General features: G+C 36.9%; 1 protein-coding gene across 12 annotated transcripts in view; it reads left to right on the plus strand.

Annotated features, from left to right (window-relative positions):
* VPS37A (VPS37A subunit of ESCRT-I) overlaps window positions 1–24643 on the plus strand; it is a 66308-nt gene that overhangs the window by 18575 nt on the left and 23090 nt on the right. For 4 of the 12 annotated variants that reach the window (XR_014831772.1, XR_014831776.1, XR_014831774.1 and 1 more), the window contains 8 exons: window positions 1121–1346; window positions 2745–2815; window positions 5725–5852; window positions 5936–5994; window positions 13020–13088; window positions 16958–17298; window positions 18139–18219; window positions 19801–20385. Coding sequence is in view for 7 of the 12 variants with exons in the window: in NM_001444327.1 (NP_001431256.1) it covers window positions 1121–1346; window positions 2745–2815; window positions 5725–5852; window positions 5936–5994; window positions 13020–13088; window positions 16958–17101; window positions 18139–18219 (778 nt within the window). In the remaining 5 variants the exon portion in view is untranslated. 12 annotated transcript variants of the gene reach the window in all.

Here is a 24643-nt window from a genome sequence, read left to right on the forward strand (position 1 = left end):
TGAACACCAAATTGAATGCTTTTGGAGCCTGTTTCTAAAGTTCGGAACCAACCTTTAACTCCCCAGGGAGGAGCTCTGGGTTTTGCGTTTTCTCCATGTTGTAGGTTGTCCTGCTGAGGGTGGGGTTTGTGGTGAGACTGTCAGTGTCTAAGCCTCTCCTACGAGCTTAGATGTTTTCTTCCTGTTTGCCCAGTGTGTACAAGTTGCTTAGCTAGTTAGGTTTTTTTCAGAGGAGATTTTCCATATGTAGATTGTTTCCGTGGGAAGAGGTGAATTCAGGATCCTTTGTATCAACATCTTGAGCCAGAACCCAATATTTATTATCTTGCAAAAATAAATTATTTTACAATTATATCTTGAGTACGTACTGCTGTGCCAATTTTTCTAATATATATACTTGTTTTTTGGTTTTTGGTTTTTTTTTTTTTGTCTTTTTGCCTTTTCTTAGGGCCGCTTCCCGCGGCATCTGGAGGTTCCCAGGCTAGGGGTCCAATCGGAGCTGTAGCCACCAGCCTACACCACAGCCACAGCAATGTGGGATCCGAGCCACATCTGTGACCCACACCACACACAGCTCATGGCAACGCCAGATCCTTAACCCACTGAGCAGGGGCAGGGATGGAACCCGCAACGTCATGGTTCCTAGTCGGATTCGTTAACCGCTGCGCCACGACGGGAACTCCTATGCTTGGTTTTTATATGCATCTTTTTTATATTTTTGCCAGCTCATTTATACATTTAATTTTTCATTGAAATTTTCTGGAAAAGGAGTCTTGACTTTCAGTTAGATTTTGCCATATATAGTGAAAGCTACTAAACAACATCCACTTGAATAAATTTCCTGAGCTGTCTGTTCACTTCTAGTGTGACCAGTTGAATTGTATGTTTTCTAAAACATTTTCCTTTTTCATGGAAAGAAACCAAAATTTTTTTTTTGTGGCGTGTTCATATTTTACCAATTTACATGATATCTAATTCTCTTATATAGTTATAATAACTAATGGCACCTGCCATAAACAGATTCCTTCTGTAATGCATAACCATTGTTATTTAGAACAATTCAGGAATTCTACAAATTTACCCCTAAATCTAATCTCATGTTTTGCCTCTTTCTCCTCAGCCTGTATGGTAACCCAAGTGGGATGCCTCCTTATGCTTCTCAGGGTTTTCCATTTCTTCCTCCATATCCGCCACAAGAAGCTAACAGGACTATCAGTTCTTTATCTGTTGCTGACACTGTTTCTTCTTCAACGACAAGTTATACAACAGCCAAACCTGCTGCTCCTTCATTTGGTGTCCTTTCAAATCTGCCATTGCCTGTTCCCACAACAGACACTTCAGCACCGGTTGGTATCTTCAGATATATGTATTTTGTACCCTTGCAGAATTCAGTCAACAAACATGACATGCCTCGTGTGCCAGCCTCTAAGAGCAAAAGATAAAAAGATTATAATGTCTTTCAGCTTAAGTAACCATTGTCAGGTGACCAGCAAATAATTAAATAATTGCAAATAAGTAGAGGAGATAGTCTAGAGTTAGAGCAGAGATACGGTTGAGGAAATGGGCAGTGCTCACAGGGACCGGTGTAGAGCTAGAAGAGATGGCTTTATAAAAGGTGCGATTCTGTTTTTTTATACCACTTTACCATTGGTGCCTCAAACCATGCCTCATACATAAAGAAGTTATTTAAAATGAGGCAGGGGAATGAATGAATAAATTCACATTTGAGCCCAAATTTTGATAGGTGGTGATAAATTTGCCAGAATGATAAAGTCATGTAAAGCATTCTGTGAAGAGGCCAGCGGCATTGACAAAAGTACGGAAGCATAAACCAGATGGCATATTTGTAGACTGCCTGTAATAGAGCTCTCTGGTTATCATATAGGACACAGGCAAAGACACAAGAAGTGATTGTGTAGGAGAAGCATATGTCAGATAGTAAAGGGCCTACCCTAGCATACTAAGGACTTTTAAACCAGTGTCACATTGGTTTAAAAAATTGTGTGTTCTTAAATTAAGCTAGTAACAACTGCCGTGTGGAATGTTACTAAGGGAAAGGCTAATTGTGCATTAAACATATTAAAGGGTTTTAAAAACTTTATTGTTAACCCTTAATGACTGTCACCCATAGTAATACTCAAATATTTAAAAACTTTATTAATTTTAGTGTTTGTAATAATTTAGAATATAGACCCAAGTAGACTTTGTTTTTCCAAAACCTTTCATCATTGTATTAGTAAATATTATGAATAAATTACAATTAATAGTGTAGATAAAATTACAAGAGAACTTTTCATGGGTCCTCAATTTTTAAGTCATCTGTAGTCAACAGTGGATACTCTATCCCTTATCTTACCCTACTATCTCATGGAACTTAGGTAACTATTCAGACTTTTCCCGATTTACTGATTTTTTTTCTATACTTAATGCCTTTCACTTGAGACAAACGTATTCTTATACATCAATGAAACCCACAGACAATTCTCTATATTTGTCAAAGAGAGACTTAGGAAATTTATTTTTACAACCATATACTTGCTCAAGAGCTTAACACAGGTCCCCATCAAAAAAAAAAAAAAAAGGGTAACCCTATAAAGACACTAAAAAAATAGAGTGAAGAAGGGCAAAGATGAAGTCTGGTAATGAAAACAATTACGGGATGCAGTACATTAAAAATTACTTTTATAACCAAATAGCGGTCACAAAGACAGCTGGAATTTAATACCATTTCAAACTCTCTTTAGATAAGCCAAAATGGTTCTGGTTACAAGATGCCTGATGTCCCTGATGCATTTCCAGAACTCTCAGAACTAAGGTAAAAAAACTTGGAGAGTGATGTTGGTATTTGTTCTCTTTAATTTGTCTGTACAAACCATATAATCATTTTCATATCCATATTCAATAAAAAGATTTTTTAAATCTTCACTATTCCTGTATTGTGGCTGTCTTTGTGGGATGGTTTCATAAGTCAGTTTGTATTATAGGTTATATTTATTGAGTTACTAGTCTGTACCCAGGGATTTTTCTAGATTAGGAAATGATGTAATAGTTACCAAAATAACAATATCTTTTCTCTCGTGTAGCTTACATTCTTGTGATCACAAACTATTTCTGAATACATTATTTTTAGAAATTTCAAAATATATCTTGACCTATTTTAGACCTTTCATTGTTCCTTTTGTAGACAAATTTGTATGTAGAGAAATAGATTAAAATTCTCATGGGGTAATAGGTGTTTTTACAAAGCTAAATTTTATTCAAATTTATGACAAGTGAATTTGTAATACTCAAGTATAAAGTATCATTTCTCATGAAACACTGCTCCTAAGATGCTCCATGAAAAAATTATTTTCGTGGCCAGTCAAATTTGGAAAGTATTGCATCCTTTATACCACCACTGAAGGTTTACAGTAGTCATGAGGCTGTTACTACTAGACTACTGAATGCTATTTTAAATGCTGTACAATTCTGTTTATCTTTAGTGTATATCCTATCAGGAAAGTGTAGCCAAATACTCATGAGAAATTCTGTAGATAAGAAAAAAAAAAAGTTTAGCTTTATTTGACCCAGTGTTTTGCAATCGTTTTTGGGAAATAGTGATTTATTATTTTCTGCTAATAGTGTTAATGAATTTTACATTATACCACATACGTGTTAAAGATTTATATGCAGTGTAATGTTTTCAGCAACCCCGTGAGGTAGGTATGATTATTATTGCCATGTTATAGAGGATTCTCTTTTTATTCATCCTTTCTTCCTTTTTTTAAAAAAAAATTATGAAAATGCCAACAGTACACAAAAGGTGAACTTCTTTGCTCGTCTTCCATCTTTTTTCAAGAAGTACAGGTATAGGTCAGGATTATTTTAAAACAAGTCCCAAATATGAAATTGTTTTCATCCATATGTTCTCTGCTAAAATTCTCCACTAGGTAAAGACTTTTACTTTGCCATAACCCTAAGCCACATCATCATTATAACTCATACTATTAGTAATTCTTTCATATTATATTATTTTCCCATTGTCTTAATAATTAAATCTTTTGGTTGATTTGAATCAGCGTTCAAAATAAGATCTACTTACTGCATTTGAATACTGTTACATTCCTTTTAATCATGAACCATTTCTCCCCACTTAATATGTACATGTATATGCACACAAACACTATAGACACACATGCATATATAAATATATATATAATATACATACACATATACATACACATATATACATAACACATATAAAGACATATATGTGATACATATAAATTATATACATATTGTTAAATATTTAAGAAACTGGTTATTTGTCCTACAGAATTTCTCATACCCTGTTTTTTTCCTGATTACATTGTTGTGGTTCAATTGAAGATGTTCTTCTACCTTCTCCTGATAGCTAGATCTATAGAGTTTTGGTTAGATTTAGGTTCAATTTTATCAAACCATTACATTGTACACCTTTAACTTACATAATGTTATATGTCAATTATCTCTCAAGAAAGCAAGGGAAAAGTTTAGGTTTAATTCTTTTGGCAAGAATATTTACGTCATAATTAATGCATATTTGATACTACATCACATAGGCAGCAGTAAAGCAATGATGTCAGGTTGCCCTGTTTGTGACATTAAGATTGAAACCTGTTGAAATGCTTGAAATCACTGACTATGCAATATTTCATTAAGGGTTGTAAATATTACTTCCTACTGCCACAATTAGCCAGAAATCTATGAAGAACTTTACTAAATCAACCATTTAGTTATATTGAAATATACTTCAAATAAGAAAGGCAAGAAATGCTTTAATTTTTTCCTCTTAATTTATCAGTTTTTGGAATAATGAGTTGATAATAAGCTAGCTTCAAAGGTTCTGATAGGCAAAGGGTTTTGTTTTGTTTCTATAGTTGTTTTAAAATTATTATAAACTGATAGATTTTTAAAAATTTGTGTTTCAAACCATCGCAATCTCATTATTCTTTTTGATACTTAAATAGTTCTATCTTTAATCACTAGCAAACTCTGGCAAAACAAAGATGTCATGGGCTCATCATTAACATTTTTCCTCCCAAATCTGAAGCCGGATTCCTCTGAAAGGCATTTTTTCAAAATAGCAATACCAGTGAAGTAACAGTGCTAATGATTATTGAAAGAATAAGTTTTTATTATTTTGTTTTTTATAGTTCTTTGTCTTTAGGATATTTGTTTTTTAATTACTTAATGCTTTTATATGGATCTATAGTCAAATGTGAAATATATGTTCAGAAAGTTTAGCTTCCTCCTCCCCATCCCACCCAGTTCCCTTTTTCACTCTCTGGATATTGACTTTTATTTTGGGATTAGCCTTCCATGATTGCTTTTTAAAAACATTTTGGTGAATATGTATACACACAGACATAGATACATGTATCTTTATTATGATAGCCACATACATATTAGCTAAATAGTTTCCGAGGTTAAAATTGGTAGGTCTATAGGGCTATTTACAAACTCTAGTCTTCATAGTCTATAGTGATTTGATATTGTGTTCAGAATTCTTTTTGTTCCATCATGGTTGATGTTTCATTTGCTTTTAGGTTTACAGTATACCTTCTTCTAAGTACATATAAAAATATATATATCAAAAATTATTTAAAATCCTGTCAGCTGAATAAAACTGAAAAATCATGAATCATCATCATGGAGAAAACTAGTTGATACTTATTAACATACTTTTTTCCATTGTGTTTCTAGTGTTTCACAACTTACAGATATGAATGAACAAGAGGAAGTATTACTAGAACAGTTTCTGACTTTGCCTCAACTAAAACAAATCATTACTGACAAGGATGACTTAGTAAAAAATATTGAGGAGCTAGCAAGTATGTCTCCCTTTACTTATTAAATTTTCTAAGAAAAAAAATGTGATCTTTACCCAGAAATAAACCAGGAATTTATCTTACAGGAAAAAATCTCCTTTTGGAGCCCAGCTTAGAAGCCAAAAGGCAAAGTGTTTTAGATAAGGTGAGTTACCATTTTTGAGAAATCTATACAATTTTATTTATTTATTTATTTTTACTACTCAAATGAATTTATCACATCTGTAGTTGTATAATGATCATAACAATCTGATTTCACAGGATTTCCATCCCATAACCCAAGCACATCCCCCCACCCCCCAAACTGTCTCCTCCAGAAACCATAAGTTTTTCAGTGTCTGTGAGTCAGCATCTGTTCTGTAAAGAAGTTCAGTCTGTCCTTTTTTCAGATTCCACATGTCAGGGAAAGCATTTGATGTTGGTGTCCCATTGTATGGCTGACTTCACTTAGCATGATAATTTCTAGGTCCACCCATGTTTCTAAAAATGCCATTATTTTATTCCTTTTAATGCCTGAGTAATATTCCATTGTGTGTACCACATCTTCTTGATCCACTCCTCTTTCAATGGACTCCTCTTTCAATTTAGGTTGTTTCCATGTCTGGGCTATTGCAAATAGTGCTGCAATGAACATTGGAGTACATGTGTCTTTTTGAGTCATGGTTTTCTCTGAATAGATGCCCAGGAGTGGGATTGCTGGATCAAATGGTAGTTGTGTGTTTAGTTTTCTGAGGAATCTCCATACTGTGTTCCACAGTGGTTACACCAATTTACAATCCCACCAGCAGTATACTAGGGTTCCTTTTTCTCCACACCCTAGAACTTATTGTTTCTAGACTTGTGGATGATGGCCATCTGGCTGATGTAAGGTGGTACCTCAGAGTGGTTTTGATTTGCATTTCTCTAAGAATGAGTGATGTTGAACATCTTTTCATGTGTTTCTTGGCCATCTGTATGTCTTCTTTGGAGACCTGTCTGTTTAGATCTTCTGCCCATTTTTTGATAGGATTGTTTGTTTTTTTGGTATGGAGCTGCAGAAGCTGTTTGTAAATTTTGGAGATGAATCCCTTGTCAGTTGATTCACTTGCAAAGATTTTCTCCCATTCTGTGGGTTGTCTTTTTGTTTTGTTTAGGGTTTCCTTTGCTGTGCAGAAACTTTTCAGTTTGATTAGGTTCCATTTGTTTAGTTTTGTTTTTATTGTCAATACTCTAAGAGGTGGATCTGAGAAGATGTTGCTGTCATTTATGGCAGAGAGTGTTTGGCCTATGTTTTCCTCTAGGAGTTTGATAGTGTCTGGTCTTCTATCTAGGTCTTTAATCCATTTGGAGTTTATTTTTGTGTATGGTGTTAGGGAGTGTTCTAATTTCATCCTTTTCCATGTGGCTATCCAGTTTTGCCAGCACCACTTATTGAACAAGCTGTCCTTTCTCCATTGTATATCCTTGCCTCTTTTGTCCTAGATGAGTTGACTGTAGGTGTGTGGGTTTAATTCTGGGCTTCCTATCCTGTTTCACTGATCTATTTTTCTTTATTTGTGCCACTACCATTTGGTTTTGATGACTGTTGCTTTGTAGTATAGTCTGAAGTCTGGGAGCCTGATTCCTCCATCTCTGTCTTTCTTTTTCAGGATGTCTTTGGCTCTTCTGGGTCTTTTGTGCTTCCAAACAAACTTTAAAATATTTTGTTCGAGTTGTGTGAAAAATGTCCTTGGTAATTTGATAGGGATTGTATTGCATCTGTAGATTGCCTTAGGTAGTATAGTCATTTTGATAATATTAACTCTTCGAATCCACGAGCATGGTATACCTCTCCATCTATTTGTGTCATCTTTGATTTCTTTCATCAGTGGCTTGTAGTTTTCAGAGTACAGGTCTTTTGTCTCTTTAGGTAGGTTTACTCCTAGGTATTTTATTCTTTTGGATGCGGTGGTAAACGGGATTGCTTCTGTAATTTCCTTTTCTTCTCTTTCATTGTTAGTATATAGAAATGCCATCGATTTCTGTGTGTTAATTTTGTATCCTGTGACTTTGCCAAATTCATGGATGAGCTCTAACAGTTTTCTGGTAGAGTCTTGAGGATACTCTAGGTATAGTATCATGTCATTTGCAAATAGAGATAGTTTTACTTCTTCCTTTGAAATTTGGATTCCTTTTATTTCTTTTACTTATCTGATTGCTGTGGCTAGGACTTCCAAGACTATGTTGAAGTGTAGTGGCGAGAGTGGACATCCTTGTCTTGTTCCTGATCTCAGAGGGAATTCTTTCAGCTTTTCACCATTGAGAATGATGTTCGCTGTGGGTTTGTCATATATGGCCTTTATGATGTTGAGGTAGGTTCCTGTTAGGCCCACTTTCTGAAGGGTTTTTATCAGAAATGGGTGTTGGATTTTATCAAAGGCTTTTTCCGTGTCTATTGAGAGAATCACATGGTTTTTGTTCTTCAGTTTGTTAATGTGGTATATCACACTGTTGAATTTGTGGCTATTGAAGAACCCTTGCATCCCTGGGATAAATCCCACTTGATCATGATGTATAATCCTTTTAGTGTATTGTTGGATGTGGTTTGCTAGTATTTTGTTGAGGATTTTTGCATTGATGTTCATCAGTGAAATTGGCCTGTAGTTTTCTTTTTTTTGTGGTATCTTTGTCTGGTTTTGCTATCAGGATGATGGTGGCCTCATAGAATGAGTTTGGGAGTGTCCCTTCCTCTGTGATTTTTTGAAATAGTTTCAGAAGGAGAGGTGTTAACTCTCCTCTAAATGTTTGATATAATTTGCCTGTGAAGCCATCTGGTCCTGGACTTTTGTTTGTTGGAAGTTTTTTATTTATTTATTTTTTATTTTTTGTCTTTTTGGCATTTCTAGGGCCACTCACGTGGCATATGGAGGTTCCCAGGCTAGGGGTCTAATAGGAGCTGTAGCCGCCAGCCTATGCCAGAGCCACAGCAACGTGGGATCTGAGCAGCATCTGCAACCTACACCACAGCTCACATCAATGCTGGATCCTTAACCCACTGAGCAAGGCAGGGTTTGAACCCGCAACCTCATGGTTCCTAGTTGGATTCGTTAATCACTGACCCACGATGGGAACTCCTGTTGGAAGGTTTTTAATCACACTTTCAATTTCAGTTTTGGTAATGGGTCCATTCATCTTTTCTATTTCATCTTAATGTAGTCTTGGAAAATTGTAGTTTTCTTAGAATATGTCCATTTCTTCTAGGTTTTCCATTTTATTGGCATATGGTTGCATATAGTAGTCTCATATGATCCTTTATTCTGTGATGTCCATTGTTGCTGCTCCTTTTTCATTTCTAATTTTATTGATTTGTGTCCTCTCTCTTTTCCTTGATAAGTCTGGCTAGGGGTTTATCAATTTTGTTGATCTTTTCAAAGAATCAGCTTTTTGTTTCATTGATCTTTTCTGTGGTTTTCTTTGTTTCTGTTTCATTGATTTCTGTTTTGATCTTTATGATTTCTTTACTTCTACTCACTTTAGGTCTTGTCTCTTTTTCTCTCTTGAGCTGCTTTAGATGTAAAGTTAGCTTGTTTGTTTGAGCTTTTTCTTGTTTCGTGAGGTGGACTTGTATTGCTATAAACTTTCCTCTTAGAATGGCTTTTGCTGCATCCCATAGGTTTTGGAGTGTTTATCTTTGCTGTCATTTGCTTATAGGTATTTTTTAATTGCCTCTTTGACTTCTTCAGTAATCCATTGGTTGCTTAGTAGCGTGTTGTTTGGTCTCCACGTGTTTGTGTTTTTTGCAGATTTTTTCTTGATGTTGATTTCCAGTCAGATAGTGGTGTGGTCAGAAAGGATGTTTGATATGATTTCAGTTTTCTTAAAGTTACCAAGGTTAGATGTGTAGCCCAGGATGTGATCCATCTTAGAGAATGTTCCATATGCACTTGAGAAGAATGTGTATTCTATTACTTGTGGATGGAATGTCCTATAAATATCTATTAAGTCCATCTGGTTTAATGCTTCATTCAGAGCCTGTGTTTCCTTATTGATTTTCTTTCTGATTGATGTGTCCATTGCTGTAAGTGTGGTGTTAAAAGTCCCCCACTATGATTGTGTTAAGGTTGCTTTGTCCTTTTAAGGTCGTTAGCAGTTTCCTTATATATTGTGGTGAACCTATGTTGGCTGCATAGATATTTATAATTATTATATCTTCTTGGATTGATCATTATGTAATGTCCTTCTTTGTCCCTTAAAATAGTCTTCATTTTGATGTGTGTTTTGTCTGATATGAGGATTGCTACTCCACCTTTCTTTTGATTTCTGTTTGCATAGAATATTTTCTTCCATCCTCTCACTTTCAATTTGTATGTGTCCCTAGAAGTGACGTGGGTCTCTTGAAGACAACATATATATGGATCTGGTTTGTGTATCCACTCAGCTAGTCTGTGTCTTTTGGTTGGGGCATTTAGTCCATTCACATTTTAGGTAATTTTTGATATGTATGTTCTTATTGCCATTTTATTAATTGCTTTGGATTTGTTTTGGTTGCTCTTTTTTCTTTCCTTCTTCTCTTGTTCTCTCCTCTTCTGGTTTGATGACTATCTTTATAGTGTTGTATTTGATTTTTCTTTGTGTATCAATTGTAGATTTTTGGTTTGCAGTTATTCTGAAGTTTTGATATAAGAGTCTATATATATATGAGATTGTTTTAAGTTGTTCTCTTAGTTGCAAGTTCATCTCCAGCGTCCTGCATTTGTACCCACCTCTTCTCATGATTTCTAATTTTGGTGGTATAATTGTGCATGGATGATTTCGTATCTTCACTGTATGTATACCTTTACTGGTGAGCCTTGTCATTTGTGGAATTTTTGTTTCCTGTTGCTGTCTTTTCTTTTCTGCCTAGAGAAATTTCTTTAGTATTTGTTGTAAGGCTGGTTTAGTGTTGCTGAATTCTCTCAGCTTTTGCTTATCTGTGAAGGTTTTGATGTCTCCTTCAAATCTGAATGAGAGCCTTGCTGGGTCGAGTAATCTTGGTTGGAGGTTTTTTCCTTTCATCACATTAAGTATATCATGCCATTCCCTCCTGGCCTTCAGAGTTTCTGCTGAAAAATCTGCTGATAACCTTATTGGGGTTCCCTTGTATGTTACTTTGTTTTTTTTCCCTAGCTGCTTTCAAGATTTTCTCTTTGTCTTTAATTTTGGTCAATTTGATTAATATGTGTCTCGGTGTCTTCCTCCTTGGGTTTATTTTATATGGTACTCGTTGTGCTTCCTGGATTTGAGTGAGTGATTCCTTTCCCATGTGAGGGAAGTTTTTGGCTATTATCTCTTGGAATATTTTTTCTGTCCCCTTCTCTCTCCCTTGTCCTTCTGGCACCCCTGTAATACGGATGTTGTTGTGTTTCGTGTTGCCCCAGAGTTCTCTGAGACTCTCTTCATTTGTTTTTGATCTTTTTTCTCTTTTCTGTTCTGCATCCGTAATTTCCACTAATCTGTCCTCCACCTCACTTATAAATTCTTCTGCCTCCTGTATTCTGCTCTTAGCTGCTTCTAGTGCATTTTTGATTTCGGTTATTGTATTTTGCATCTCTTCTTGTTGAAGTTTTCTCTCTTGTATCTCTTTGGTCAGTGTTTCCTGTAAGTTATCCATCTTTGCCTCCAGTTTATTTCCAATGTCTTGCATCATCTTCAGCATCAACAGTCTAAAGTCTTTTTCCTGGAGGCTAAGAATCTCCTGAACACTTAGCTGATTTTCTGGGATTTTTCCTTTCTTCCTCATCTGAGCTATACTCCTCTGTCTTTTCATTTTTATAGGTTTTTGGTGTGGTGACCTTCTCATAGATAATGGAGCTGTAGCCTCTCTTACTTCTGGTGTCTGCCCCCCTTGTGGCTGAAGTCAGTATGGGGGCTTGCTGTAGGCTTCCTGATGGGAGGGGCTGATGTCTGCCCACTGGTAGGTGGGGCTGATTCTAATCCCTCTGGTGGGTGGGGCTTAGCCTCTGGATGGGGTTAGAGTCAGCTGTGTGCCTGAGGGGTCTTTAGGTAGCCTGTTTACTGAGGGGCAGGGCTGTGATCCCACCTGGATTGTTTGCCCTGGGGCTTCTCAGGCTGACTGATAGGTGGGGCCAGATTTTCCCAAAATGGCCACCTCCAGAGAAAGGCAAGCTGCTGAACATTCCTGAGAGCTTTGCCTTCAATGTCCTTTCCTCACAAGACACATTCACCTTTGTTTTCCCAGGATGTCCTCTAAGAACTGCAGTCAGGTTTGACCTAGGTTCCTATGGAGACCTCGCTCTTCCCTGGGACCCAGTGCACATGAAAGTCTGTGTGCGCCTTTTAAGAATGGGGTCTTGGAGTTCCCGTCATGGCGCAGTGGTTAACGAATCCGACTGGGAACCATGAGGTTGCGGGTTCGGTCCCTGCCCTTGCTCAGTGGGTTAACGATCCGGCGTTGCCGTGAGCTGTGGTGTAGGTTGCAGACGTGGCTCGGATCCCACGTTGCTGTGGCTTTGGCGTAGGCCGGTGGCTACAGCTCCGATTCGACCCCTAGCCTGGGAACCTCCATATGCCGCGGGAGCGGCCCAAGAAATAGCAACAACAACAACAACAAAAGACAAAAAAAAACAGAAAAGAATGGGGTCTCCATTTCCCCCAGTCCTGTGGAGTTCCTGCGCACAAGCCCCACTGGCCTTCAATGCCAGATGCTCCAGGGGCTCTTTCTCCCAGTGCCAGATCTCCACACATGAGAGTTTGATGTGGGGCTCAGAACTCTCATTCCTGTAGATGAGTCTCTGTGAACCAGTTAGTTTCCAGTCTGTGGGGCTTCCCATCCGGGGGATATGGGGTTGTTTATATCACGAAGTTGCCCCTCCTACCTCTTGATGTGGCCTCCTCTTTTTCTTCTGGAGTAGGATATCTTTTTTAAGGTTTCCGGTCCATTTGGGTGAAGATTACTCAGCCTTTAGTTGTGAATTTTGTTGTTTTTAGGAGAGAAGTTGAGCTCCAGTCGTTCTTTTCTGCCATCCTAATCCCATCTCCTAGCTGGACATTCTTAATAGGACATAGGAAAGAGCATTGTGATTTCTTTGTGGTTCCTTTGTGAATAATGGCATTCCAAACCCAAAAGATCATTATCATCTGTGGGTTCGCCTCCACGGGTTCCCTGTACAATTTTAATATAGAATTAAACAGCATCTTTATTTTCTCTTTTAGTATGAATTACTTACACAAATGAAATCTACTTTTGAAAAGAAGATGCAGAGGCAGCATGAACTTAGTGAGGTAAGATTGTTTACCACACTTCCTTTACCTAAGAATTTTTAATTTCAATGTGCTTGTGCCACATTCTTACATTCATTATTATCAGAAAGCATATATTAAGTATCCGAGTTCATGAGGCATGATAAACAGCTCTCAGTTTTGACCCTTTGTCACCCATTTGTGCTTGTGCAAGAGCATTTGGTTCCAAAACAGAAAAATATAAAAAGCCCTATAAATAACTCTTCTGTGAGTGTTATTATAAAAGCTAAGAACAAAATTTTAGACTCACTTGTAAGCTTATTTATAGATATCTTAAATGAAATGTTAGCAAATTGCAAAATATGAAGTATAATTCATCGCAAATCATAGGTTTTATGCTTGGAATCCAATTATGTGAAAAATCAAAAGCATTTTACAGAATTCAACCTATGAGTCTGAAAAAAATAAACCTTTAAAAATAAAAAAGGGAAAAATAATAAAAACAAAAAGGAAAGAGGATATAGTATTTATATCTCATATCAGTAACCCACATCATAGCTAATAATATTCTATTTCTTTTAAAATCAGGAATTCTGGAAGGTAAAGCAAAATTAGTAAAACATAAAATACAAATAAAACAACAAAAAGAGATGGTAAAGGAGAATATAAATTTATATAGATTTCAGATAATATGATCATTCTTTAGAATACATGAAATTATAGTTAACATTGTGCAATTGTTTTGTCTTTTGCATTGAAGTAAGCTTTTTACATATATTGCCCATTTTTTGCACCCAGAACCCTATTGGGTACGTATTGTTAATGTTTTTCCATTTTACCAATCAAGAGACAAGAGGCACATGGATATTAAATAATATCCCTGAGGTCATAGAAATAGAAAGTATGAGAGTCTGGAGTCAATAGAAGCGGTACTCCCTCAGTCTTAACCAGAAAATCTGAGAGAATCAACTGAAATACTTTTAGGTCCACATTAGAGCTTAGTATATGCTGAAGAAGCTTTTCACAATAATATCATCATTCCTTAGATAAATTCATGGTAAACTAAGATAAAATTAATTACTTAATAAAGATATTAGAAATCAACAGCAAATGACATACTTAATGACTAAACACTTCCAGGATCCCTTTAATGTTAGGAATGAAACAGTGATGCCCCAATATTGCTGCTATTAACATTGCTTGGAAGCTTCTGTGGGAAGACAAAAGGAAAAGAAGTATAATACAAAAGAAAAGATGAAACAGTTGTTAACTGAAACCTAACAATTAAAAATCCTAGCAAAAAACCTTCTGGATATCTAGCAAAATGAATGCGAAATGAAGTAGAACAGGAAAACTCATTTACAGTATCAACAAAACTGGAAAATATTTAGAACTGACCCCAACAAAGTAAGTTAAGAAACTTTACTGAAAATGACATAATAGAAAACTTGAGGAAATGTAGTAACAGAATATTCATGGACTGGAAGTACGGTATTATAAAGGTTTCATTCTTCCCAAAATAATTTTAAAATGCAATATGCTTCCTATCAGAATTCTAAGAGGTTTTTGTTTTTTGTTTTTTTAATTTAGAAAGATTTATTCTAAAATTCTTCTGAAAAACTGGTAAAAGTAGTCAGGAAGAGCTTGAGCAGAAAGAAATCTATGAGGAAAACCTCCCTTTCCCAGTATCAAAATACACTGCAAAACCTCTTTATATAAAATAGAAGAGAAGTTTCCCAGGAAGAGAAAAATAGTTCTGTGGAACAGCTTCTGCAGTTCAGAAACAGACTTGTGTATATGAGTAATTGTTTAAGAAAAATTGAGGATTTGATAAATTATATTTTTGGAAGTCCATTTAGAAAAAAGTTAGATGCCTATATCACAGTATACAGAAAGATACTCCAGGTAGAATAAGTGTTAGGTAGATTTTTTTTTTAAGAATATGGTACCGAAATAAATCTTTTGTAGGTTTTATTAAAATAGGCAGAAGCATAAAATAAAAAATTGATTATATATAAATTTAAACTTTGTATGTACTGCAGGTCATAAAATCAAAAGTAAAAGAAACAAATATTTGTAGCATATATGACAAATATTAATGCCAGTGGTCCACAAAGAAACCTTAAACCCAGGCAAAGGGAAGAATAGGCACCTCACAGAGGAGAAATATGAAGGTCCAATAAACATTCTGATACAACAGTTATTCTGACTTCTTGAAATATTTTTAAAAAATCCTTGATTCCGAAGATCACCTCTGGATATGCTCACACAGAACCTCTGAAGATGATGAGTAAAGTGTGGAGACCACGTCACTAGACTGTTGGTGCAATCGGTGCAGGAACCTGTCCTGTTTCCAACCCCTCATATACCCAGTATCTGGTCCAGTGCTTGGCACATAGTAGGTGTTCAGTAAATATTTAATGAATAAGTAAATGGAAACATTTAAAAGGATCCTCAACAGGAGTTGTCACTGCCACAGTATGGTTTGATCCCTCGCTAGGAACTTCCACATGTCGCAGGGAGGGCAAAAAAACAAAAAACAAACAAAAAAATGAAGTTAAAAAGAAGATGTTTAACCTTAAAATAATAGTAATAAGCAAAATTACATCTGTGTGAGCCAGACTTGTAAAGATAGGTAACCCGCATTGGTAAAGATTATTGAAAAGTGATACATTCCTTTATATTCCTGTATGTGATGTATCACAATGAGATACTGCCTCACACCCACTAAGGTACTATTATTGAAAATAGTTTTAGTTCCTATAGTTATGTCTTTGATCCATTCTGAGTTAATTTTTTTGAGATGGGGTAAGGGTCCAACTTCATTCTGCACATGGATATCCAGTTTTCCTAGCACCATATGTCCAGAACTATACTTTCCCCATTGAATGATCTCAGCACACTTCTGAAAATATTTGACCATATATATGTATGAGAGTATGTTTCTGGGCTTGCTCTTTCATTGATCCATATGTCTCTTCTTACTGCCAGTACCATATCATTTTGATTATTGTAGCTTTATAGCAAATTTTGAAATCAGGAAATATGAATCCTCTTTGTTCTTTTTTTTCAAGGTTGTTTTGGCTATTTGAGGGTCCCTTGAGATTCTTTATGAATTTTAGGTTGGGTTTTCATATTTTGGCAAAAAATGCTATTGGGATTTTAATAAGGATTATCTTGCCTCTGGAGATCACTTTGGGTAGTATTGTCTTCTTAACAATATTAAGTCTTCCAATCCATGAACATAAGATGCCTTTCCAGTTATTTATGTCTTCTTCAGTTTCTTTCAGAAGTGTTTTATAGTTTTCAGTGTACAAGTTCTTCACATCTTTGCTTAAATTTAATCCCATCACCTTTGCTGTATTCTGTTCATTAGAAGCAAGTCACTAGGTCCATCCTGCACTCACAGGGAGGGGATTATCCAAGAGCAGGAATACCAGGAGGGTGGACATCATTGAGGATCATCTTAGAGGGTGACTGCCCCTGTGATCTGATTCCTAAGTCCTCAGGAGAAGACAGTGAGAGTTTGCATCCAATGGGTTGGTTTCTGTTGTGTTTGGTATCCACCCCATATCCGAAAGTTGAGGACTTGAGTAGGACCAGATTTCCTCAAAAAGACACTACATGCTGCCACCCTCCGCCCCCCACCCCCACTAAAAAAAGGACTTCCACGGCTCTCAGCAGGTTAAGGATCCAGCATTGTCACTGCTGTGGCTCTGGATACAGCTGTGGTGTGGGTTTGATCCCTGGTCCAGGAACTTCTGTATGCTGTGGGCGTGGCCAACAAAAAAGAGGCTATATAAGACATATAATGAATTGCTTCTCCCTACCTTTATCTCTACCCCATTTTCTTTCCCTCTAATGAGTTTTTCTGAGCATTAGAAACTAATATACTTGATTTTATTTTTCAGAGCTGTAGTGCGAGTGCCCTACAGGCGAGATTGAAAGTAGCTGCACATGAAGCCGAGGAAGAATCTGATAATATTGCGGAAGATTTCTTGGAGGGAAAAACTGATATAGATGATTTTCTCAGTAGCTTCATGGAAAAAAGAACAGTATGTAATACTCTTCGGTTGAGGACAAGTGACAGCATAATAGCAAATTACTTACATATATTCATGAGTAAAAGAACCTTAGCACATTACTGAGCTGGAGTTTTGATTGCCGTGCGAGGAAACTGAAGAGCCTCTGTTGAGAATAATAGCAACATCCTACTATAACTTAAACCTGCTTGTTGTGAGTACACAAGCAGGTAAATCACATAATAGTTCTGTTTCAGAAACAATAGGATCTGTATCATTCTGTAGTAAAGCTAGTAAATTAGCTTTAGTCTAGTCTTAATTGTTGTAATATATTCCTAAATAACCTGTCTCACAGGTTGTTGAAAGAGAGTCATCTATAGAGACTTAAAAGTTTTGTTTTTAAAATACTGAGAACATTCTGGGAATAGTTTCTGTTCTGATATTTTGGTTATATTTAAAGAAAAAATTTTACAATCCGCTTAGCAGTATCTTGTCCTTTGTTGGAGTCCTACATATATACTTAATTGCTCTGAAACAAAACATTTAAAAAATAACCTCCTGTTAATAAACTTTATAAAATATATTTGCTATATATGTTCCTATCCTGTTAAGGAAAGTGGGGCAGATTTGATCACCCCCTTTTTCTATAGGAGAAAACGGAATTTCAGAGACATTAATGACTATGGTTATAGCCTCAGTAAAACATTGATTTCTGGTCCATGGTTCTATGGCACTATATAACTGTACCTCAAAAGTTTTCATTTGTTAAGCCTCCTGTTTAAAAGCAGTAGAAATTACTTTTATATTTTTAAAACACAGATATTTGAACTTACATAATCAGAATTAATATAAAGGATCAGAAATTTTTTTTACATTCTAGAAGTTTACAGGCAAAGATTATCTTCCAAACAAAATTAATTTCTTTTTGATTCTTAAACGCCGTGCTACCTTAGACATTCACAATTTAAATAATGTCAAGTTAAAAAATTCTTAGATTTCCATCCAAATGTCGGTAGTAGTAGGCAAATTATTGACAAAATGACTGGTATTTTAAATAATTTATCTTCTAGATTTACCACTGTAGAAGAGCCAAAGAAGAAAAGCTTCAACAAGTGATAGCAATGCACAGCCAGTTTCATGCTCCACTCTAGGTAAATTGTATTTTGGAAGGTTTGAGTCTTAACACTATTGCATGACTTATTTTTAATGAAGTGTTGTCACCAGTGTGTGTTTGTTCAGCCAGCTTAAAGCATAATATTGTCATTGTAGCTATTGTGCTATATAACATGTAGAACTCTTTGTATTGTATACTAAGCATAATGTTAGATGCATAAGCTTATAACCAGTAGAAATTGTCTACGTTTTCTCAGTATGGTATTGGCTTACATGAAGTTTTTTTCTCCAGCATTTGATAGCTACTTGTGTAGTTGTAAGCTATAATTAGTTCCTTTCTCTCAGCTGGTATGTGGAGTATACCATATCACTTAGTCGATATATTTCTCATAGGCTCCTTTGTCATTTCTTCTTGTAAAATGAACTTCTACTCCGTCTCTTTTCCATCTCACATCAGGATTATTCCAGTAACTTTCTGGCCAGTCCCCTGACTTTAGGGTTTCTCCTTCCTGCACAGCACTGACAAAATGATCTTCCTAAAATACCACTCTGTGATAATATTTCTCTGCTCCAGAACCTGCAGTGAACCCCAGCAATGATAAACACCAAATTTCTTTCTCTAGTTTTAAGCTTTCTATAATCTGGCTTGATTTTAGATCATTCATTTTAATTTTCCATTTTCCCCTTATGTTCTCTCCCATCATGTTCTTTTTTCTACCATCATGTCTTTGTTCTTGGTCTCACCCAGTCTCAAGATACTCTTCTTTTTCCATCCTTGTTTTAGGAATGATTTGGTTGCAACTTTTCTAAGTACTAGCTCCCAGCCCAACAAGTTTAAGTCAAAGCTTGTGTCACTGAGTAATGTGGGGAAATGTTGCGAACCAAAACAAAGGAAAGGACATCCTTACCTGGGAGTGAAAGCACAACATAAGGCCATCAGTAACCAAAGCACCTCCTCTTTCTCAGACTCTTCCTGAGGCTGCTGTTCTTCCCTGTCTCTCACTCTCCTGCTTTCTCACTCGCTCTTCAAAGAGCCTTTCTTTGCTACACTTGCATGTGGTTCAACCATTGCTGCCCAGGGACCTGATCTTATGACAGCTCAAGCATCCCATGGAGACTGACAAGTATCTCAACAACAAATCCCTGGGAAAGAGATTGGCCCAGCATAGGTGGTGGCCATCCTGACCTCAGCAGTTTACCCTGGAGATTGGGGTCATGTGGCCTTCTGCACACTCTGCTAGGCTGATGGAGTAGATTGAGAAGGGAGCATGGGAGGTTCCCTTAGAAGGGAGCAGGTCACAAAGAGGGAAGGGACAAGCCTTTCTCATCTCTAGCTTTAACTCATCTGCCCCTTTTCTCAATCTAGTTGTCCTTAACATTAGTGACAACATTGAATTGTTTTATTTCACAAATCGCACTGTTAATCCCTGAGGGTAAGGGTTGATTTTTAATACCAAGTATGCATTTCTCAAGCTTGAGAAATATGAGATAATTATTGATATGAACATGCTGGAATCCTTTCCCCATCTCTTTTTCCTCATTGTAAAGTTATCTTATAGGTAAATCTCAGTTTATCATCTTAAATTAAATCTTAGGTTTTTAATTTTCTTTCTTTTCAGATTTTCCTGAAAACATGAACTGCCAAGAGAGGAATGGGACATGAAACAAAGCACATTTTATATATTTATGATTTGCAAATTGGCATTTCATCACAGTGGCTGAATTCATAGATGTACTATATAGATCGTGTACAGCACTGAAACTGATTTTGTACAGATTAGAATGATTGCTGTGATCTTTGCTTTAGAAATTTTCTGCACTATTTGCACTAAAAATGTTTATTTATTGTTGATAAATCCTATCATATTTAAGTTCCACCGCTATTCTTCTCATTGATTAAATACCTATGCATGTAATTTTAGCTAGTTTCAATATTTTAAAAAATTACTTCATTTAAATTTGTATTTTTAATTTGAAATTGCCTCATTTCTTTATCAAAGAGTGGTTTGTTTAGATTTTTTTCATTTCAACTTTTTTTGAAAAACTGCTATTTCAACTATAGAAAGACTCTATTTTTCCTCTTTCTTTCTGGATGATAAACCTTTCTTTTCGAACATAATTTGTTTTTACAACACCAAACCTGCCAATGTGCAATCTCAAGGAAGTAACTTTTAATACATACAATAAATCAAAAGAATAAACCAGCTGTTTTTATATATTGTTTATTTTTAAAGTTAAAGGTACTAATAAAGGTAGATAAATATTTTACGTAATGGATAAAACTGCTTTTCACTTAAACTAGTGCAGCATAAACTTTCATGTTAACTTTCCAAATATAAGTATCTGATTGGTTTGTCGATAGATGAAGATATGCTCTCTAAATTCCCGATGTTAAAATTTAAAACAGTATTTTTGTTAATAAATAGTAAATCTAAATACAAAAGTCAGTGAATTTTCTGACTTCACCTGTGTTGGCTTTTCATAAGAGAAAAGCTTTTTTTTTAACTGAACGAATTTTATTACATTGATAGTTCTACAGTGATCATCACAACCCAATTTTACAGCATTTCCATCCCAAACCCATAGCCCATCCTCCCCACTCCCAACCTGTCGTCTTTGGAAATCATAAGTTTTTCAAAGTCTGTGTGTCAGTATCTGTTCTGCTAAGAAGTTCATTGTATCCTTTTCTTAGATTCCACATGTAAGTGATAGCATATGATGTTGGTGTCTCACTCCCTAACTTCACTTAGCATGATAATTTCTAAGTCCATCCATGTTCCTGCAAATTCCATTATTTCATTCCTTTTTATGGCTGAGTAATATTCCATATGTATAGGTACCACATCTTTTTTATCCATTCCGCTGTTGATGGACATTTAGGTTGCTTCCATGTCTTAGCTGTTGTATATAGTGCTCCAATGAACATTGGAGTACATGTATCTTTTTGAGTCATGGTTTTCTCTGGATAGGTGCCCAGGTGAGGGATTGCTGGATCAAATGGTAATTCTATTTTGAGTTTGCTAAAGCATCTCCATACTGTTTTCCATAGTGGTTTTACCAGTTTGCATTCCCAACACCAGTGCAAGAAGGTTCACAATCCTCTCCAGCATTTATTGTTTGCAGACTTTTTGATGATGGCCATTCTGGCTGGTGTAAGGTGGTACCTCATAGTAGTTTTGACTTGCGTTTCTCTAATAGTGATGTTGAATATCTTTTCATGTGTTTTTTAGCCATCTGTATGTCTTCTTTGGAGAATTGTCTATTTAGATCTTCTGCCCCTCCCCTTTTTTTTATAGGCAAGAAATACATTTATTAGGATAGGACGTTTGTGAGAAATGCAAACAGGCAGGCAAGGAAGCTCTGCCCCTGAGGATCCAGTGGACTACAGTTTTATCCTCCAAGGGGAGTGGGGATTGGAAAAGCTCATCTCTTCCTTTCTGGAAATAGCAGCTCCTCCTTGGTGTCCAGTAAGGTTTGTATTCAAATCAGCAGAAGGGCAGTCCTCAAACTCTTGTCCTTGGTCCGAATCTGAATCTGAATGCAGGCCTAATCCCATCCCCCACCCAATGACCTGAGGCAATTCTCACACTTCCACTAGTCAAGCAAGCCTGCCTTGTTCTGATGGCTTTTTTGAGCAATTTATTTACTTACAGTGATCTTCCAATGTCCCCTAAGTTTCCCTCATTTCCTGTGGTCCTTTATTGGGACTTCTAAAACTGCCTGTGCCTACTCCATCCCTATCATTCCTCCCTCCAAGTGTTTTACCCCTTTATGCTTAAAGGGGAAATTGGGCGAAGACCATTCAGTAACTACTTCCTGCTGAGGTAGGATATAGGTCTGCCTAGGGAAGGAGCAAAACACCTGGCTAACTGTCACTTTTCTGTTGGGAGGGCTGTAGGCCAATGTCTCTCTGGTTAACATTATTTTCCCAGCCATCTTAGCGATTAAACAGTGTATGGTGAAATGTAGCACCAGGAGGACCAGCACTTCCATGAGTACCTTTGGGGCCAGGAACACCAATGGTACCAGTGGGGCCAGGGGAACCAGCATCACCTTTAGCACCAGGTTGGTCATCAGTACCAGGGGGACCAGCGAAGCCAACAGGACCCAGGGGGATCAGGCTCACCGCATTTGCTGGGGAAACCTCTCTCACCTCTTGCTCCAAAGGGGCCGGGAACACCAAGGTCCCCAGGAACACCCTATTCACTGGGTTTATCTAGAGTGGGGTTAGTAAGTCCAGGGGGTCCCTGAGCTCCAGCTTCTCCATCTTTGCCAGCAGGACCAACAGTGCCAGGGGGTCTGGAAATACCTCACTCTCCAGCTTTGCCAGGCTCTCCAGCAGTGCCCAGTCCACAACATTCGCCAGGGGGTCCAGGTGGGCCAGCAGGTCCAGGTTCATCTTGGTCTCCTCACTTGCCTTCTCCAGCAGGGTCAGGGGGCCTTGACTACCAGTTGGGCCAGGCTCTCCTTTGCTGCCAGGAGCACCAGGTTCACTTCTCTTGCCCCTGGGACTGCCCATTTTTTGATGGGGTTGTTTGTTTGGTTTTTTTTGGTATTGAGCTGCAGGAGGTGTTGATATATTTTGGAGATTAATCCCTTGTCAGTCGCTTCATTTGCAAATATTGTTTCCCAATCTGTGGATTGTCTTTCCTTTTGTTTGTGGTTTCCTTTGCTGTGCAGAAACTTTTAAGTTTAATTAGGTCCCATTTGTTTATTTTTATTTTTGTTGTCATTACTCTAGGAGGTGGATCTGAGAAGATGCTGCTGTGGTTTATGTCAGAGAGTGTCTGGCCTATGTTTTCCTCTTAAGAGTTTTATAGTATCTGGTCTTATATTTAGGTCATTAACCCATTTTGAGTTTATTTTTGTGTATGGTGTTAGGAAGTGTTCTAATTTCATTCTTTTACATGTAGCTGTCCAGTTTTCCAAGCAACACTTATTGAAGGGACTCTCTTTCCTCCATTGTATATTCTTGATCCTTTGTCATAGATTAGTTGACTGTAGGTGTGTGGGTTTGATTCTGGGCTCTCTACCCTGTTCCACTGATCTATATTTATGTTTTTGTGCCAGTACCATACGGTTTTGATGACGAGCTTTGTGGTATAGTTTGAATTCAGGGATCCTGACTCCTCCAGCTCCATTTTTCTTTCTCAGAATAGCTGTGGCTATTCTGGGTCTCTTGCTTCCAAACAAACTTTGAAATATTTTGTTTGAGTTCTGTGAAAAATGTCCTTGTTAATTTGTTAGGGATTGCTTTGACTCTGCAGATTGCCTTGGGTAGTATAGTCATTTTGACAATATTAATTCTTACAATCCAAGAGCATGGTATGTCTTTCCATGTGTTTGTGTCATCTTTGATTTCTTTCAGTAGTGTCTTACACTTTTCAGAGTACAGGTCTTTTGTCTTTTTTTTTTTTTTTTTTTTTTTTTTGTCTTTTCATCTCTTTAGGGCCACACTTACAGCATATGGAAGTTCCCAGGCTAGAGGTCGAATTGGAGCTGTAGCCACCAACCTACGCCACAGACAAAGCAACACACGATCTGAGCTGTATCTGTGACCTGCATCATAGCTATTGGCAATGCTGGATCCTTAACCCACTGAGCGAGGACAGGGATCAAACCCACGTCCTCGTGGATGCTAGTCAAGTTTGTTAACCACTGAGCCATGACGGGAACTCCCGTCTTTTGTCTCTTTAGGTAGGTTTATTCCTAAGTATTTTGTACTTTTTGATGCAATGGTAAATGGGATTATTTGCCTAATTTCTCTTTCTGATTTTTGTTGTTCGTATATAGAAATGCGATTGACTTCTGTGTATTAGTTTTGTATCCCGTGACTTTGCCAAATTCATTGATGAGCTCTAAGTTTTCTGGTAACATCTTTAGGATCTTCTAGGTCATCTGCAAACAGTGATAGTTTTACTTCTTCCTTTCCAATTTGGATTCTTTTTATTTCTTTTACTTCTCTGATTCCATAGCTAGGACTTCTGAAACTGTATGAATAGAAGTTGTGAGAACAGATGTCCTTGTCTTGTTCCTGATCTGAGAGGGAATTCTTTCAGCTTTTCATATTTTACCATGTTGAGGTAGTTTCCCTCTATGCCCACTTCCGGGTTGGTTTTTATCAGAAATGGGTGTTGGATTTTGTCAAAAGCTTTTTCTGCATCTATTGAGAGGATCCTATGGTTTTTATTCTTCAGTTTATTAATGTGTATCACACTGATTGATTTGCAGACATTGAAGCATCCTTCATCCCTGGGATAGATCCACTTGATCATAATATACTATGCAGTTTGCTAGTATTTTGTTGAGGATTTTTGGGTTTATGTTCATCAGTGATATTGCCCCGTAATTTGCTTTTCTAGAATCTTTAGTTTTGGTATTGGGGTGATGGTGGCCTCATAGAATGAGTTGGGGAATGTGATATTGCCTCGTAATTTGCTTTTTTTTTCTAGAATCTTTAGT

This window comes from Sus scrofa, chromosome 17 (genome assembly GCF_054392235.1).
Source record: "Sus scrofa isolate SSC_HxYL_T2T_F1_AM1 chromosome 17, Sscrofa_HxYL_maternal_Yorkshire_Landrace_v2.0, whole genome shotgun sequence".
Taxonomy (NCBI): Eukaryota; Metazoa; Chordata; class Mammalia; order Artiodactyla; family Suidae; genus Sus; species Sus scrofa.